General features: G+C 40.0%; 1 protein-coding gene across 1 annotated transcript in view; it reads right to left on the bottom strand.

Moving 5' to 3' along the window:
- Window positions 1-20,087, bottom strand: part of LOC109919304 (intermembrane lipid transfer protein VPS13B-like) — a 275,649-nt gene extending 255,562 nt beyond the window's left edge. The window contains exons 1-3 of the mRNA XM_048596096.1: window positions 19,901-20,087; window positions 15,760-15,924; window positions 9,771-9,914 (exon numbers count right to left, since the gene is read on the bottom strand). Coding sequence (XP_048452053.1) covers window positions 9,771-9,914; window positions 15,760-15,906 — 291 coding nt within the window. The 5' untranslated portion in view covers window positions 15,907-15,924; window positions 19,901-20,087. The remainder of the gene's footprint in view (window positions 1-9,770; window positions 9,915-15,759; window positions 15,925-19,900) is intronic.
- Window positions 20,088-20,330: the final 243 nt, after the last annotated feature.

The raw sequence follows: 20,330 nt of genomic DNA, 5'->3' as shown, positions 1-20,330 counted from the left end.
GCTTTTCTGATGAAGGGTCTAGGCCTGAAACATCAGCCTTTCTGCTCCTATGATGCTGCTTGGCCTGCTGTGTTCATCCAGCCCTGCACCTTGTTGTCTCGGATTCTCCAGCATCTGCAGTTCCTACTGTCTCTGATTCCATTTATTACTACTCAATTTCCAATTCTCTATCCACATCAGTACACTGTCCCAATCCCATGTGCATTAATTTTTCATGATTATCTCTCTAAATATTGAATATTGAAAACCTTCTGAGAGTTCAAGCAAACCACACCTACTGGCTCTCCTGTATGAACTTTACTAGTTATGTCCTCAAAAAACTCCAGCAGATTTGTAAAGCATGACTTCCCTTTTGTAAATTCATGCTGACTCTGTCTAACTCTGTCACTGTTTCCAAATGCTCTGCTATTAAATCTTTTATCATGGACTGTAGCATTTTCCCTAATACCAGCCTATAATTTCCTATTTTGTCACTACCTTCTTTCTTATTATACATATATATCTCATGTTCGCCTGTATCCACCATGTCCAGGTGGTGCAGAACAGATTCTTCCTGTACAAAAACTTTTTTCCTAATGCCTCCATTGTTTCTTTGCCAACTACCTTAAATGGCAACAGTTTCTCGCCATCTGCACTGTCCTTGTTATTTTGAACGCCTCTTTTAAATCTCCTCTCAACTTTCTCTTCTCCAACGAAAGCAGTCCCAACTGCTCCGAACTTTGTTGTTAAGTGAAGGTTTCGATTCCTAGGACCATCTTATGAAATGTCTCTGCAAAAGATACAGAAGTCTTCAAGCTGCATCCCAGGATCACTTACATTGTCTCTTAAAAAATTCTATTCCACTCATGAAGTGCAAATAATCCCTATCTACATCCATCAGTCGACACTACAGCCCAAAGTTACACTGACTACGCAAGTCAATTGCATAAAGCCAAACAGATAAAAAGTTGTCATAATTACATCCTTCAAAAAGAAGAAAGGAAAATGAATCAACTCTTCTATTTTAAGCAAGGAATACAGAAAACATCCTGTGCCCTAGCCATCCTTAATGCATCCTATACATGGAGAGGAGCTGATTCATCAGCTGAGGGGAAGAGGAAGGACATGGTAATGAACAGGAAGTATTCTTATCCATATTTGATCTGATGCCACAAGACTTCATGGACTCCAGAGTCAATGTTGAGGGCAACTCTCTCTTGATGGTATACCACACAATGCTGTCAGCTTTGGTGGGTCTGGCCTGATAGTGGAACAGGACATCCCCAGGGATGGCAATGATCATATCTGGGACATTACCCATGAGGTTTGATTCTGCAAGAATGACTATGTCAGGCTGATAGTCAACAAATCTGTGGGGCAGCTCTCTAAATTTTGGCACCAGATGTTTGTAAGGGCAACCTCTTGGGATCAGCAAGGTTGAATGCACCAATGTCACATCCAGTGCTTGGTCAATGTTGATTGGATTGTCAGGTTTTAGTCTTTGTATCAGATTTTGCAGTAATTAGACACAACTCAGGGGCTTATTTGGCTATTTCAGAAAGCATTTAAGAGTCAACCATTTTGCTACATTCATGTGTAGGTGAGCTCACATGAGGATGGCAAATTTTACTTTCTTAAAAAGACATTAGTGTAGCAGAGACAGCAAAAACTGCAGATGCTGGAGTCAGAGACAGCACAGTATGGAGCTGGAGGAACACAGTAGGTAAGGCAGCATCAGACAAGCAGAAAAGTTGACGTTGCGGGTTGGGACTCTTCTTCAGATTGGAGTCCCTTGGGGCTGATCCAGTTCCGTAGACAGGTACTGAGAAAGGAGATGAGGCTGTAGTACCGGGTTTGCTTGAGTATGTGGTCGAAGAGTTTCAGGGCAGAGGAGATTACCAGAGGGTAGCAGATTTTTTTTAAGACAATGGGCAGTAGTTTCCCAGTTACCATTACAAAGCTGAAAATTCAAGGTTCACTAAATTAATTCATATTTCACCATCTGCGGTGTTGATGTTGAAGCCCAAGTCCCTACAGCATTGGCCAAGGTCTCTATATTACTCATTCAGTGATAATATCTTCATGCTATTGCCTGTTGGAAGTGGCTTTCCAATAAATAATTTTCAAATCTTATATTTTATATTGCATCTCATTATAAAACACGTTGCTCAGCATAGCTGACACTAACTTGCATTGGTGTTACTTTCAAACTAAATCTAATGAAAATGATTGAACATTTTGTATTATTAACATTGAAATAAAACAAAAACCAAGGTAAGTAGAATGCATAAAAGCATTTCATGTAGATTTGGTGTGCCTCATTCAGACTTCAAACTGAACTGTAAAAACTCATAGAAAGGGACACGAGGTATAAGTAAAAGATGCAGTAGCACTTTCAAGTTCTCCCCAGTGTCCTAACCATCATATATACTCCTGAGACATGAAAACAAATTAGCTAGTCATGATCTAATTGATATTTGTAAGCTCTTGATGTTCATAAATCAGCAACTGGATTTCAAAAATCACAACACTACCTATATTTTCCTTAATTCACTGAAAAGCATCTTGAATGTCTTAAAGCATACAAGTCACAATATAAATACATATCTTTTCTTCACTGTAACTTGATCATTACAACCTGCAGTCTGCAACAAACTTATGGGGACAGCACTTTCAACCTAGATCATGTGCTTACTTTGGGACTTGGACCCACCATCTTCTAACTCAGAGGTGACTCAGTGTCACTGGTGCCACAAGCCTAACAGCTACACCAATAGCATAATGGACTATTAACAGTAAATTATCATTTTGATTTCAGTATTTGAAGATGTACAGTAGGTTGAAATCTCAAACTGAAAACCTACTTGAATCAATTTAACCGCTGATAATGATTTACATACAAACTTGATCAAGTACAAACTTTCATTAAAAATAATCTGCAGATTTTTAGAAATCTTCAGACAACAAATTTTGAGGGGTGGGATTACAATTTTGTTCCATCATTCCTAAAATTCAGGGTTAAAGCAGTCAGATTAAAGGAATATTCTCTCCTGTACAGGAATATTACGAATGTTGTCAGTCCTAACACAAATCCTTTAAAAGCAACAAAGCCTCAGCACAAAAGTGTTCACAATTCCTGACAATCTCACAAAGGGAGGCTATTAAAATTACTGGTTTAGAAGGTGGAAAACTTAACACAATTACATCATCGTCTAAAGTTGACACTTTCTGCATATTGTTGGGGCAATTTTACAGGAATTGTATCTACATCTGGACCATGCTATACTTGACCCCAAGATTATTTAATACTGACACTCTGTGCCTAAAGTAAAATCTTCCTTCACTAGCTCTAATAACCCTCACTTTTCATCACCTCTTCGTAATATTGCACGCTCAGCATGCACACACGCATAAACCACATGCTGTCACTCCGACAATCGCCAAAATACAAAGTTGTCTTTCCTATATTATTCAGTAGGCATTAAAAACAAAATTGACAATTCAGCCAAGGGATAATTATCTTGAAGGAGGTTCTGTCTCAGACAAAGAGAACACCAGGTTCATCAGGAAAGAGGCCAGCTCTGAAGCAGAAGAAAAACAATTTAAAAATTGGGTTCTGGAATATTTTAAATAAAAAGAAAAAATGGGATTGCATAAAATATTTGAACCTCAAGTTTGAAGGAAAAAATAATCTAACAGATTCCTTCCCATAAAAGGCAGTTGTATTGTGGGGTGCTGGAGGGGGAGGGGAGTGGTGGTGAGGGGGAGAAAGAGGAAAGAAGTCAAACTTCAGTAAGACCCAGCCATTAGCCTCTGGGGATCTGCATACCACTGGATAATTTGTCCAAACGTCACAAGCAATTTTCCAAACTCAAATGTTAACCAAGAGGTTTAAAACATCTGTAACAAATACTTGTTTTTAGAGTTTTCTACTTCATTGACCTTTGATCCAACACTGTATGCAGCACTAAATTCAAGTTCAAATTTTCCTCCAAGTAGGAAACCTGATCTTTATGCCAGTAGCCATCTGCATGGTACAAGATCAAACGTTGGTTCTGTAATGTTCAAAGTCATATGTTCCAAATCTACTTCTGCTGCCTGTATATTTATCTATAATTGGCTTCACCAAAAATGGGCTTCTCTTGGGACATCTGGCCTTGAAACATTCACCTTTACACTGAAGTACACAGTATCCCAAAAGGGTTCTTTTTATGCAAAAAAATGTTTTCCAGCAGTGCTAACTACACGGGTGGCATGCTTTCTCCAAAATGCACCACTTATACAAAAATCCAAGGGTCAAATTATAAACATTTGAAAAGAGGTGCACAAATTCAATGTAGTTTCATTTGGTTTTACATTATATACAATGGTATTTCAATTTTCCACTTTAAAAAATTAAGTTAGTGGCAACACGGGATATTCAAGTACAACTGAACCTAACATCCAGCTCTGACCAAATTCAACAGATTTTTAAAACAATGTAAAAATATTTCATGTGCTTATTAAGAAATCAGCAGTCGAGCAATTAGAAAACTGCTGAAAAACAGTAATTTCAAATAATAAGTTTTACAAGCACAGTATTTGGTGAAAATTAATTCCCTACAATTATGATTTTCCACCGTTCCACTACATTTACTTCCTATAATGAGTTTGCATTTATCAAGTGAAAAGTTCAAGCTAATATCTCCGAATTTCTCTTTTTGCTCTGGAACAATGACCACCTGCTTGATACAAGTGAGACTACATTTGATCATTTGCACCGTGAGTAAGTAATAGGAAAGAAACATGTAATGGGGTAAGAGGCATATTTCAAAATATTTTCCCATTTTGACCATCAAAGTCATGAGTTAATGCTGAAATTTCTAGTTCAGGGAATATTTCTTTCCTACAAATTCTTCAAAACTGGAGCTCATTACCATATTGCTTTATTTTTTTCTGTAACTATTTCTAACACTGTAATCATGCCTGCTGTTGGAAATTAAATAGAATTGGAGAGAACAATAAGAAATTACAACATAGCAACCAGTCATTTAGTTCAGCCAGTCCATTTTGATATTTATCTTACACACAAACAAGAGAGGGAGGCAATGGCCTTGTGGTATTATCACTGGACTGTTAATCCAGAGACCCAGATACAGTTCTGGGGATCCAAGTTCAAATCCCACCACGGCAGATGGTGGAATTTGAATTCAATAAAAAATATCTGGAACTAACAGACTAATGATGACCATGAATACATTGTCGATTGTCAGGAAAAACCCATCTGGTTCACTAATGCCCTTTAGGGAAGGAAACTGCCATCCTTACCTGGTCTGGCCTACATGTGACTCCAGACCCATAGCAATGTGGCTGACTCTGAACTGTCCTCTGGGCAATTAGGGATGGGCAACGAATGCTGCCCAGTCAGTCACGTCCTCATCTCACAAAAGAATAAAGAAAAAAAACAAATTGAATTGCATGTTTCTGCCCCATTCCAATATCAATCCGTCAACTAGAATGGAGACATAAATGCTAACATTGTCTCTGGTTCAGTCCCAACTTCATTCATATAACCTTTACAAACACAGTGTACAGCATAATTCAGCTCCAACTTTGGTCTTATTGAAAATGTTACACACAGTGGATTCAACGTTATCTCTTATCCAAAATATCCCATACCTCTTGCCAAAGAATCCAGTGTGTCATGAGATATCATCAACTCACTGCTTTGGAAGCCTTGTGAATTTGATCTCTCAATTCCCACTTCTCACCCATATCACCCTTCTTGCAACAATTGAAAGAGTAATTACCTTGGTTAACCAAAATCTACTGCCTCACGTTTGATGAAAGTGAATTTTATCTGCCACTTTTTTGCCACCAACTAATTTATATCCTGCACCTATTACAGGTGTTGAAATACCTCCACAGAAACCAGTATCGCGTCAGCAAGGCACCCTTTACGTACAAGCGCAGAATCCTTGACACTGATCCAGCTCTCTCAGGGCCATCTCTTAGAGTGAACAGGATGTCTAACATTCCTGTTATAATCTGTCAGCCAAGGCTCCCTGATTGAACCAGATAAAAGCCCCAAACAGGGAACTCATATTCTATGAGGTCCACCTGACTGACCTTGTTACAATCACTACAGGCCTGAGAAATATTTCTACGCTTCCTTTTTTAGTATCATTGACACAGACACTAAACTGGAGTCCAGGAGATAATTCAGTGCATCATCATTACCCACTTCAATCAACTCTTGAGAAGCTACCACATTGCTAACTGGCTCCACTTTTTGATTGTATCCTCTCACATGGCATGGAGGATGGTGGTGGAATGTCATTGGCCTAGAAACCCAGAGGCCCAGACTAATGGTGAGGAAAAGGGTTCAAATTCAAATCATACCTCCTGGTGCAATTCAAATTCAACTGATAATATCTGGAACTGAAAGCTGGTCTCTGATGTGAGCCATGAAACTAACATCAATTTTCATAAAACTCTGTTCGAATGAAGAATCACCAGACTTGAAGCATTAATCCTGCTTTCTTCCCACAGATACTGCCAGATTTGCTGAGTTTCCACTGCAATTTCTGTTTTTGTTTCAGATCTCCAGCATATGCAGTTCTTTGTTTTATATTATTCATAAAAATTGATTTGCTCACTGAAGTATTTTAGGGGGAAAGAATCTGCCATCCTTATCTGGTCTGGCCTACAGACGAATACATCCAGACCGACAGGAATGTTGGCGACTTTTAACTGCCCTCTAAAATGGTCAAGCAAACCATTCAGTCAAGGACAAATTGGGATTGGCAACAAATGCTGGATGGTCATCAAGGCTTTTACCCCATTGAAGTTATTTTTAAAATCAGCATGACACAAACAGGTTATCTGGTTGGTATCACATTGCAACTGTGTGTGTACGTGTTGTACAAAGATTGATCAACATTTTTCCCACATTGCTGCAACTTCAAATTCTATTTTGTTGAAAACACTTTGGGATATCCAGTAGTCACTAAAATCTACTATTGCAATCATTTTAAAACAGTATTCCTACTTATCTCCATATTTCATCTACATATTTTTTCTTCCATTGCTATCCATAATTAAAGGATCAGACCTATAATCTATCAAGTTCCACACTCTGCTCAGTTCCTATAGCCCTGTAAATTTATTTCCTTTAAGTGCCTATCTAATTTCTTTCTCAACTTCCACTGCCATCACCAGCAGCGAGTTCCAGATAATAACCACTAGCTGCATATAAAAGGAATTCCAGCTATTCCTCTGCATCTCATCCTAAAACCTTAAAGTTGTGCCCTCAGACACTATACTATTAGCTAACAGAAAGTGTTTTTCGACATCTATCAAATCCAGGTCCTTCACTGTCTTATTCACCATTCTCAAATCTCACCTCAAACACCTTTCTCCAAGGCGACTACACTCCATCCTAAGCTCACAACTAAATGCTCTCCCACGTCCCCATATCAAGTTCCATCAACCGGTTTCCTGCCCATTCTATTAAAAAAAGTCGTCCTAGTACTGCTTTTCAACTTGCATTTCAATTTTAATTCAGAAACATTCTGATATGTTTTGTCCATTGATACTACCCTATTCTGCCCTCTGAAATTATGGTATATAAGCATACAAACATACGAATTAGGAGCAAGAAGACACCACTCAGCCCTCAAGCCCACACCAGCATTCAATAAGGGCATCATTTTTCTGATTACGCTACATTCCCACATAGCCCCAAAAGCCTTTCAACCTCTTGCTTATAAAGTATCTGCTTCTACTTTTAAAATGCTCAAAGCTTCTTCTTCCATTGTCTTTCAACAAAGTGACTTCCAAGGACTCATCCCTAAGATAAAAAGTTTTTTCCTGTGTAGTTTAAATGAGTCTTTTATTTTTAAAAAGTGACCCTGTTATATATTCTCTCACAATAGTACACAAATACCCTGTCAAGACCTTCTGTGAATGGCTTCCAACGCATGTAGCTCCCTGCTCAAATAAGGATACCAATACTGTACACAATACTGTGGATGTGATCTCATCAATGCCCTGTATAAACAAAGCATCACCTCTGAAATTAAATTCTCCTGACAATGATTTGTATTAGCTTTCCTAATTATGGGCTATATCTCTATAATAACTTTTAAGCTATCATTGCACTAGAACACCCAGAACCCTCTGCATTTCAGAGCTCTGCAAACTCTCACCCTTTAGAAAACATGCTTTGTTTAAAATAAAACAAAGAACTGCAGATGCTGAAGATCTGAAGAAATTGCTGGAGAAACTCAGCAGCTCTGTAGCATCTATAGAGAGAAAGCAAAGTTAACAAAATAAAAACCAAAAGAACTGCAGATGCTGTAAATCAGGAACAAAAACAAAGTTTCTGGAAAAGCTCAGCAGGTCTGGCAGCATCTGTGGAGGAGAAAACAGAGTTAACGTTTCGGGTCCAGTGACCCTTCCTCAGAACTGGTTAACAATTCAAATCCACTGACCCTTCTTCAGAACAAGAAAAATGAACTCTGCTTTCTCTCCACAAATGCTGCCAGGCCTGATGGGTTTCTCCAGCAATATCTGTTTATGCTTCTTTTTAACTCTTCCTGCCAAAATTGACAATTTTACATTTTCCCTTATTATACTTCATTTGCCAACTCACTTCACCTATCTTTACGCCTTTGAGGCCTCCATATGCCCTCTTCCCAATTTTCTTTCCAACCTAGTTTTGTTGGCAGTAAATTTAGCAAGCATACCTTCTGACCTTTCATCCAAGTCATTACCTTAACTTGCAAAAGGTTGAGGGACCAGCACTATTCACCACATCTTGCTAACCAGAAAATAACCTAATTATGTTTAAACTATTTAAGTTTAAAATATGAATCTTGGACCTTTTCCTCAAACTAAACAAAACAGAATTATAATTAGATTACTGTTACTTAGGGTGCCTTCACTGTGAGATCATTAATTAATCCTACCACACTGCACAAAGCCAGGTCCAGTGCAGCTTGTTCTCTGCTCATCTCCAGAATGCACCGTGCTAAGAAAATCTCTCAAAAACATGATGAATTCCTCAAATAGGCCACTTTTGCCTATCTCATTTTACCAGTCTGTGTGCCGATTAAAAACCTCCATGATCATCACCATATCTTAATTCAAGCTCCCATGATTTCTCCATCTCCATCCTATCATGTGATAACTGTCATACACAGTACTCCCAAAAGAGATTCTTTTTGTTTATCACTTTGCATCTCTACCCAAACCATTTCCGCATCATGGTTTCCCTCTCCAATGTATTAATATTATTATTAATTAACAAAGCTATTCTCCATCTATTCCGAGCTTCTCATCATTCTTGAATATCATGTACTGTTCAATATTGAATGTCATCCTCCAGCCACATCTCTATAATGGCTACCAAATTATGCGTTAACTTCATGAGTTTTGTTTCAAATGTGATGTGTATTCAGATACAGAGCCTTTAATTTTGTCCAATTTTTGTAATCTCTGGCCTCACCTGTTGATTTACACTTAAGATTTATGGTCTCTATCTCATATTGTCATTGCCTGTTCATCATTTCCAATGTTGATGTTTTCCTTCCAGCCTTCCCTTAGCTCTTTGATTTATCACATCTTCCTAAAGTCGACCTTCATTGAAGGCAGTTCCTGATTCCTATCCATACATACAAATTAGACTTCAAACTGCCACCACACACAAAACACAATTTCCTCTCAAAGAGTTCAGGAGTTACAAGAATTTTTACATGTTTTGATAAGCTGCAGACATCAACAAAAACAAATAACCAAAGTTAACTCACATGTACGTCATCCTTAAGCTTCAGGATACATTCCATAGTGTTTATGGTAATAACAACAGGTTCAGAGCCCAACTTCGTCCATGGCACATGAATCCTTAACTCATGAATGTGTCCACTCAAGAAAGTGAATGGCAATTTTAGCTCCTGAAAATAACAATAAGATTAAAATTAAACTCACTATGATGTTTACTGAGAAATAATGTGTTCATTGTGTGGAAGTTTGCTCAGAAATAACCTGCTTACTGACACTTAGAATCATAGAGCCTAACAGCACAGAAACAGATCCTTCGGTCCAACTCGTCCATGGCAACCAAGTGTCCCAAACTAAACTAGTCCCACTTTCCTGCATTTGGCTCATATCCCTGTAAACCTTTTCTATTCATGTACCTATTCAATGTCTTTTAAATGTTGTAACTGTACCTGCATTTACCACTTCTTCTGGCAGTTCATTTCACATAGGAACCCTCAATGTGAAAAAGTTGCCCTTCAGGTCCCTTTTAAATCTTTCTCTTTTCACCAGAAAAATATTACCCCTAGTTTTGAACTCACCAACCCGAGGGAAATATTCTTTCTTATTCACCTTATCTATGCCCCTCATGATTTTATGAACCTCTGTAATCCCATCCCTCAACATCCTATGCTCCAGTGAAAAAAGTCCGAGCCTCTCCAGCCTTTCCTTATAACTCAAGCCCTCCAGTTCCGGTAATATCCTGGTAAATCTTTTCTGAACCCTCCCCAATTTAATAATACCCTTCCTATAGCAGGGTGACTAGAACTGTACACAGTCCTTCAAAAATGGCTTTATCAATGTCCTGTACAACCAGGCCACCCAGCTCCTGACCTCATACAACTTTGGTCCAGGCATGGAATAAAGGAACTGATTCCCAAATGGCAAGGGAAAATGAGTGCCCTTGACACCAAGACTGCATTTGATGGAGTATGGCATCAAGAAACTGTTGCAAAACTGGAATCAATGATCAACAAGGAAAAACTCTCTACTGGCTGGGTTCATACCTAGCACAAAGGAATATTAAACAAATATAGAAAATGCTGGAGAAACTCCGCAGGTCTCCACTCTGTGGAGAGAAATATAGTTCACATTTCAAGTTTAGCACGACTCTTCTGGAGTTTCTAGCAGTATTTTTTAGACGCAATTGAACAAGATTCCTGCTCATCGAAAATTTTATTTTTGGGGGGAGCGGGGGGAGTGCAGTGAAGCTAGTGGCCTGCACACAAGCTGATATTGTGTCTGAAAGTTGCAGTTTCCAGATCCAAGGGAGCACAGGCCCACAGGGACAGTGAACTACCAGAATGTACACAGTCATTGAGGCAGTCCATAATGAAGCGGTTCGAAGGAATTCCAAAGCTAGGTCTTCAAAAGAGGATTTAGAAAATGTAAGGAGATTTGATGACCCACATATTGCTAATGTCTGGACGGGGATTGCTGACAAATGCATGGGATCTGTCTTGACCACATTTGTTATTTCATGTGCTCCATGGCATATTAATCAACATTTTGTCTGTTACCCATATTTACCTCAAGTTAACTCTGAATGTTAGCTACAAGTTGCATAAATTGCAGATTGCATTACAGTTCTAATTTTTTACAGTAAAGTTTTTTTTTGCTCAAAACCATACAGAGGGGTCATAAGTTAGTGAACTTCTAATAGGGCTGGAGCAGTGGCAGTGCAGACTGAAAAGGTGGCAGAGAGATTAACTTCTAATGAGTGAGGTGTGAAGGTCAGTCCCTTGGACTTTAAACTAAGGCAGCAAGATTACATTTGGACAATCATTCCACATGCCTCACAGGCACCCAGGATTATGTCAATGGTTCAACTAAAGGAATTGTGGGTTCGGCCAGAAGTGACTCAAACACTAGAGAGTCAGCGAAAATTGGAAGAAAATGCAGAATCAGGTGGGATAAAGTTAAAATAAAATGGGAAAGGTGGCCAACAATGGCTAACAAGGGGAATTAGGGATAGTATTAGATCTGAGAATGGGGCATACAAATTAGTCAAAGAAAGCAGCAGATCTGAGTATTGGGAGCAGCTAAGGTTTCAGCAAAGGAGGATAAAGAGGTGGAAAATAGAATGAGAGTAAGCCACCAGGAACATACACACGAATCGTGAACGATATGTGAAAAGAAAAACAATTATATAAAACAAATGCAAATCCCTTACAGTCAGATACAGGGGGAAGTATAATGGGGAACAAAGGGATGGCAGACCAAGTAAATTCATATTTTGGTTCTGTCTTTGTAAAGGAGAAACACCAATAATGTCCCAAAATGTTGGAAAACACATTGTCTAGTGAGAGGGAGAAACTGAGGGAAATCAATATTTTATTGTATTATATATTAGTAGGGAAATAGAGTTGGGGAAATTGATGGGATTAAAGGCCAATAAATCCCCAGAGCCCAATAATCTGCTTTCTAGAGTACTTACGGAAGTGGCCCTAAAAATAGTGGTCAACTTTCAAGATTCTACAGACTTCGGAAGGATCCCTATGGATTGGAGGGTGGCTAATGTAACCCATTACTCATAAAAGGAATTATACTCCTGTTAGCCTGACATTGGTCGTAGGAAATATTCTTGAGTTCATTGCAGAAGATTTAACAGCAAAGCACTGGAATACAGTAACAGGATCAGATAGTTTCAGCATGGGTTTAGGAATGCAAAATCACGCTTAACAAAGCTACTGAAACTTTTCAAGAATGTAACGTAGAGTTGATAAGGGGGAGTCAGTGGATGTGGTTTACTTGGACTTTCAGAAGGCTTTCAATAAGTTCACACATAAGAAACTAGCATGCAAAATTGAAGTCCATGAGTTCGGAGATAGTGTACTGTTACGGGTAGTGAACTGGTTGGCAGGCAGGAAACATATAATAGGAATAAATAGATTTTCTTCCAAGTGGTAGCCAGTGACTAGTGAGGTACCAGAAGGATCAGTGCTTGGACCTCAGCAATTCGCTATATATGCTGATGATTTAGGTGGGGGAACTAAATGTAATATCTCCAAGTTTGCAGACAGCACAAAACTGGGTGAGAGGGTGAACTATGAGGAGTATACAAAGATGCATCAGTGAGTGGGCAAATACATAGCAGATAAAGTAACATGTGGATAAATATGAGATTGTCCACTTTGGTAGCAAAAACAGGAAGGCAGATTATCTGAATGGCAATAGATTGGGAAAGAATGACATGCAACAAAATCTTCGTGTCTTTGTAGACCAATTGCTGAAAGTAAGCAGGTGCAGCAATTGGTGAAGAAGGTAAATAGTATGTTGGTCTTTATAATGAGAGAATTCAAATATAGTAGAAGGGGTATATTGCTGCAATTCTAGAGAGCCTTGGTGTGACCACACCTAGAGTATTGTGGTTTCTGGTCTCCTTATCTTAAGAACGATGTTCTGACGATGGACAGAGTACAATGAAGCTGTGCGAGACTGATACCTAGGACAAGAGGACTGGCATGTGGCGAGAGACTGGATTGGCTAAGACTGTATTCACTGGCATTTAGAAGAATGAGGGCAACATCACAGAAACCTATAAAATTTTAACAGAATTAACAGGTTAAAAGCAGTAAAAATGTTCCCAATGATAGGGGCATCCAGAACCAGGGTCACAGTTTAAGGATATGGGATAGGCCACTATCAACTGAGATAAGGAGAAATTTCTTCACTCTCTGCCTCAGAAAGTGGTTGAGGCCAAAACATTGAATGTTTCAATAAGGAGTCAGCTATGGTTCTTTGGACTAAAAGGATCAAATGGTATAAGTAGATAGTTGGAACAGGGTATGGAATTTGATGATCAGCCAAGATTAGGCTCAAAGGGCCCAATGGCCTACTTCTGTTCCTACTTTCTGTGTCAGAAGGAAATATTTGTGTCAAAGGGGAGATCTGAAAACAAAGGAGAACAAAAAAGGAGGGTCAATGACCAGCTGATCAAATGAAACAAGGCTCTGTCAATTACTGTGCAGCGTTATCTTACTACCGTGGGCAGTGCATCATGTCAAGCCTTCAAACAAGTGAGAAACATAATGCCTCAATTACAGCAACTTCTGCAAATATGAGGCCCGCAACATTACCACAACTTCTGGAGGGCTCATTTACACTCAAATCTAGAAGCGTTGGTGTGCCTGAATAGGCACCAAGAAAACTAACACTGATGCTTTCACCAGGACTTGTGAATAATTTCCCCCAGCACCAATGGTTTCCCTACTCCTACCAAGTGTTAATGTTGATTAATTTAAGGTTGCTCCCACTAAACGTAAAGACAGTTGGTACACTCAGTACATTGAGTATAGGGGTTGGGAGGTCACATTGTAGTTGTACAGGTCATTGGTTAAGGTGGGTAACAGATTGGTGAAGGCTGGTACAATAACAACACTTAAAAGGCATCTGGAAGGGTACATGAAAAGGAAGAGTTTAACAGTGATATGGGTCAAATGCTGGCAAATGGGACTAGATTAATTTAGGATAGCTGGTCATTATGGATGAGTTGGACGAAAGGGTCTGTTTCCGTGCTTTACAACTCTATGACTCAATAATCACAGCCTTTTAAATCAACAGAAATGTGAACATCTTCCAGTTCCTCCAACATCCCTCTTCCCCTCACACACCCAGCTGCACCCAACCCAGCTTCTCAGTCCCACCAATATCAGAGAGTAAAAGGGGAGGCGATGGCCTAGTGGTATTATTGCTGAATTGTTAATCCAGAGACCCGGATAACATTCTGGGGCTCGGGTCCGAATCTCGCCACAGCAGATGGGGGAATTTGAATTCAATGAATTAAGAATCTAATGATGACTATGAATCCATTGTCGATTGTTGGAAAAACCCATCTGGTTCACTAATGTGCTTTAGGGAAGGAAACTGCTATCCTTGCCTGGTCTGGCCTACGTGTGATTCCAGACCCACAGCAATGTGGTTGATTCTGAACTGCCCTCTGGGCAATTAGGGAGGGGCAATAAATGCTGCCTAGCCAACGACGCCCTCAACCCATAAATGAATATAGGAACAAAAAAATAGCGGGACAAGGTTGTTTGTAGGAGGACAAGAACTGTGATGAACACTGAATCAACAAAGAACAATAGAATGATATCAAGAAACACTTAGCAAAGGTCTGCAGATGGGCCTTTACTTCAAAGACTGTAAGATAGACTTCAAAGTCCAATTCTTCAGCTCATGATGTCAGAGAATGCATGGTTTCACCAAGACAGTAAGTTCCCACTGCAGCCTACAACCAAGTTAGGTGGTGTTTTCTCATGCAATTAGCAATACGCACCTCCACTTCACTGCTGAGTACAAGATCAAGGCCATTTTAACTTATGGCTCCAACAGGAATGTTTCAATTTATACCAAATGCATCTAGAATAATGCAATGTTCAGGAATAATCTTTAAACTGGATAATGAATAACTAAGTTAATTGGTCTGAAGCCAACACAGCCATAAAGAGGGCTAGCTCCTCAAGTAGCATGAATTGTACAGAATTGTAAATTCCTTGCAGAAAGACAGATTCTGTGCTACTATCTTTAAAAAAGAAAAATGTACAATTTCACAATACCCCCTCGACATGCATTGTTCTAAAAGTCAATCAGGAAAGTTGTTAAAGGGATGAACATTTGCCACACTTTAAATCTAGCCACCAATAACTGAAAACAGAATACCTTTTCTTTAATTTGCTCAGTTTAGCTGACCTGAACTGAAATTGGCTTTGCCCAAAGATGCAGAGCAAACTTGCAAGGTCAACCAATTATCAACTAATTATCAACTGGTTTGTTGAATAGGCATTCCTCCATATCGAGGGAATTTCCAAATGCATCAAAGGAGCATTAACTCTGAAACCTAAGGGCTCGTAGCATCATTGACCAGTCATTCTCAAAAATACCTACAATCACATGGTCAAAAATTTATTATGCAGGTTGAGTAGGCATTAACATCATTCATCATTGATGCTCACTCAAGGAAGTCTGACATGAAATCTGTACCTGCTCCAGTACATCGAGTTTCAGTTCTAGTTTGCTGAGAACCGCATCACCTCCCCATAATGATAGCTGAAGGTCAGATGGCTTGAGATTCTTGATGTAACGGTTCACATAGCTCATCAAGATTGGAGTCACATAGGACTCCAACATTCTGGAAACACTCTGTAACTGTGGATGACAAAAGGAAAAGCAAAGTGAGATCCTGCAATAGCTATCACTACATAAATCACATGCAATAAACCTTAAACAAATATACTTTCACTTCTGATTTCTGGAGGCAAAGCTCCTGGACACTATTGCTATTGCTCTTTTTATACTATTACTCAGGTACTTTCTATGTATAGGTGATCTAAACAATTTGTCAAGTGCAGGTTAAACCGTGAAAAAAATCTGCAATCTTTGACAGTCCAGCATGAAACATTGCTTCAAAAAATAAGTTATACTTGCAAAATTAATATTAACAGGGATATAATAACAATTAACCAGTAAATAACAAATCAACGTCAAGGCTGGGTCGTTAAGTATATTCAAGGCCGAGATAGACAGATTTTAAGTGAGTCAAGATTTACTGGGGAAAAGAAAACAGGAAAGTGGAGTTGAGGATTACCATATCAGCCACGATCTCACTGAATGACAGAGTTGACTTGATGGGCTGAATGTCCTGCTTCTGTTCCTACGTTTTATGATCTTATAAAAGATGTCACAGCAAGAGAACCAAACATATTCCAAGTGTGCTCCTTTGCTGCACTACCCACATAGTACCTGATTCCTTGATTGGAAACCCTATGAGGAAAGAAACATCTCCTCATACCATTCCAAAACAGCCGAATCCTTATTCCAAGGCTGTAAGCCTTGCTCTTCAGCAAAGAGAAACAGATTCTCATCATCTATCCAGTTAAACCTCGAAGAACTAATTTCAGTGAGTTCACTTCTCATTCTTCTAAATTTCAGAAAATATAGGCACATTCTACTCAATTTCTTCTCATACAACAACTATCACATCCATAGAATCAGTCTACAACCTTTGTTCTACCCCTTCAAATGAGAAGTAAGCAGATTAATGTCATACACACTGAATAGTGAAATAGTGAATAGATTTTAGGGAGCTGTTAAAACAATTCTGCCAAAGCCTCTGTTTCCTAATGAATCCCCAGCTGCATAGTACTAAGCCAATATGGCGTTTCTACTGTTACAACCCAACATTTAACATTATTATTCTATTCAGATCCTTGATATCTCAGCATTAAAGTAGTTATAAGAATAAGCCATACAGGCCAAAAGATACAAGTTAGACATGCTGAATTAACTGATGTTAGCCAAGGTAGTTAAGAAATACAGATATACCACTTGATGCCTGGGAAACTGTTTCTTCTGCTGGTCAGGTGGAACACAGAGGCACTTTGGCTAGGGAGAGGCGTGAAACAAACAACCAGGTGTCCTGCTCCTAATTACTCTTCAAAGACTATTAGTGTTGAGTAATTTTTTTTCTGTGACCGTTCTCATTTCCATCTCATAGAATACCTCCAACGGGAAAGCAGCCATTTGGCCTATTGGATCTACACCAACCCTTCGAAGAGCATCCCACCCAGATCCAGCAACACCCCCCCCCAACCAACCACATATCAGTAGCCCTGCATTCCCCATGGTTAATTGACCTAGCTGCACATACCTGGACACTATGGGCAATTTAGCATGGCCAATCCACCTAACCTCCGCATCTTTGGACCGTGGGAGGAAACCGGAGCACCCAGACAAAACGTAGGCAGACATTGGGAGAATGTGCAAACTCCACACAGACAGTTTCCCAAGGCTGGAAACAAACTTGGGTCCCTGACGCTGCAAGGCAACAATGCTATCCACTGAGCCATTGTCCTGCCCACTTCATGTTACCTTGGGAGTTACCTTTCAACTCCATCAATAGTTATCAACTCACTTCTCAACACTGTCTCATACACAGAAATCTACTGCGTCATGTTACACTCCAATCCACTTGTGAAAGAAATTCCATTTTCCAGGCAGTATGTGTCAATTAACAATATGGCACTGCAGATTGGCAGGCCAGCCAACACTTCATCTCAGCATTATACACTCCAGAATGCAACATTCGTTCAACCTCAACCAATGCCCCACATACTGAAATGCTATTCAGCAACAAGGATTTCCTACTACTTCCCACAAGTAGCTTTTATTGCGCCCATCTCATACCAAGTTGCTTTATATGTAGAATCTCAAATCTCAAAATCAACCAGCACTTACAACATAAACAAACCACCCCTAACTGGACAAGAGTGACATTGACAAGAACTAGTTCATTTATTGTTTTTCCAGATCAAGGGTGTGTGTTTCGAAAGATGTATGTTCATTTTGTGACATTTGTAATCTGTCACTTTTAAATACAGTGATCCTCAATAGGACTCAAATCATTACGGGGCTACCGACAAATTTGTGTTAAGTGGAACTGCAAGATAGCAGAAGAGGCCTCTAGGCAATCTAACTTTTGACTATGTCAAACACATGCTCGATGTCAGAAAAACACAAATAAAAACACAATGACTCCCCTCTGGACCAGAAATGGGAATGAGTTTTGCTCGAGCTACCTTGAACCACTTTAGCAAAGCTTCGTCATCATCTGAGTTCTGAGGAAGAGTCACCGGACCCAAACGTTAACTGTTTTTTCCTTCACAGATGTTGCCAGACCTGCTGAGCTTTTCCAGCAACTTTGTTTTTGTTCCTGATTCATTGCATCTGCAATTCTTTCGGTTTTTATTTCTCATCACCAGGTAAGCAATCATTCTCTTCCTCTTTCTCTCAGGAGAGGATGCCTGCTTTTCAAACTGTTTCAAGCGGCACAGTGGCTCAGTGGTTAGCACTGCTGCCTCACAGCGCCAGGGGCCCAGGTTTGACTCCAACCTCGGGCAGTTGTCTATGTGGAGTTTGCATATTTTCCCCCTTTCTGCGTGGGTTTCCTCCGGGCGCTTTGGTTTCTTCCCACAGTCCAAAGATGTGTGGGTTAGGTGGATTGGCCGTGCTAAATGGCCCATAGTGTCTAGTGTGGGAAATGCCGAGATAGGATAGAGGGTGCATCTGGGTGGGATGCTCTTCGGAGGGCCAGTGTGGACTCGATGGGCTGAATGGCCTGCTCCCACACTGTAGGGATTTTATGATTCTATGAAGAGGTCTGCCTTGTGCTTCAGATTTGTTGACAAACTCAAGAGTACAATCACCCACTTGTTAATGCCTGCTTTTCACATCATGCTCTGGTTTTTCACTTGCTGCATTAACTTCACTTTCTCTCTCACACTTCAAAAGTTTGAATATTCTTTCACAAGAATATTTTTTGTTGTCAAATGATGGCATTTGACTCCATGATTTTGCACTCTAGCATGGCCCAACTCTGCTCCAATTGGTTGGTGTAGTCAGATTAAAGTTTGTACAAATTCAGCTAATTCAGAGGAACCAAGAAAGACCTTCAGTTTATCATAGGGATCATTCTCTGGTTGTGCCAGTTTACTAGCAGGAATGGCTAACTTCACGCAAGTGGAATTTTGCACTGTCCAAACTTAACTGATCACAATTTCACTACAGATCAAGTAGGCTATCAGAAGCACAAAGTGTCATACTAAAGAGCCTCATATATTGCTTAAACGTCCCGAGATATTTGAAAATTTCTAGAATGGAAAAAAAAGTGGAAAGAGAGAGAATGGAAGATGGGAATGTCTGGAAACTTCCGAAAACTTAACAGAACCAGATCTCAGCTTCTCTTCCATAGCCCTCCTGGCAAACGTCAAACAATAAATGTTCGTCTTATATTTTAAAATATAGCAGGAAAGTAATCTGATTTTAACTGAGGCGAAGGGAATTCTTATAAAACGCGTGAGTTTATCGGCTGTTTAGTCACACGTAGATCTGTCAAACTATCGGCGACCTGTACAAATTACACACCACAGGAACTTGTTACCTGCCAAGATGGAATGCGAATGATCAAGCTACGTTAGTTTAACTGGTAACTACACCAGAAAGTAGAGCACAGTGTGGTGAGTCAGCCCCATGAGCAAATAGAGGAAGCAAAGTCAGTCCCCTTGCTGTCAGGTAACAGGATGGGGCAAGGCCACAAAAACTCTTTAGCTGCTCTCAAGAGACCCACCTCCGGCAGAGATCACACAAATTCAGCCTGTCATCGAGCAGGCAGCCGCCAGGTCAACGGCTGATCTAGGATTGGTGCTAACTCCCCAACAGACATTAAACAGCCGCTTCCTCCAACACCACCATCATCATCACTTCCACACCACAGTCAACCCCGCACACCCGCTCTTCCCATCACCAACGCGACTCTCGCACACTCACAGGATGACCCGATGACAGACTCTTCCAGTATCCCGAGGTGCAACGCGCCTAGTTTTCTCCCTGGGTGGGTTCGGATTCTGACTCCAGCCCAACCATCGTGCTTACGTCATTTCCGTCAACCGAATGATTCGGTCAGAGATGGTAGGAACTGCAGATGCTGGAAAACCTGAGATAACAAGGTGTAGAGCTGGATGAACAATGGTTCGGTCAGTTTGGTGGCGGGCGGGGCT

Source organism: Rhincodon typus, chromosome 4 (assembly GCF_021869965.1).
Source record: "Rhincodon typus isolate 14 chromosome 4, sRhiTyp1.1, whole genome shotgun sequence".
In the NCBI taxonomy this organism is placed as follows: domain Eukaryota; kingdom Metazoa; phylum Chordata; class Chondrichthyes; order Orectolobiformes; family Rhincodontidae; genus Rhincodon; species Rhincodon typus.
The sequence above is the reverse complement of the archived record's forward strand: the minus strand, read 5'-3'. Positions and strand labels throughout refer to the sequence as shown.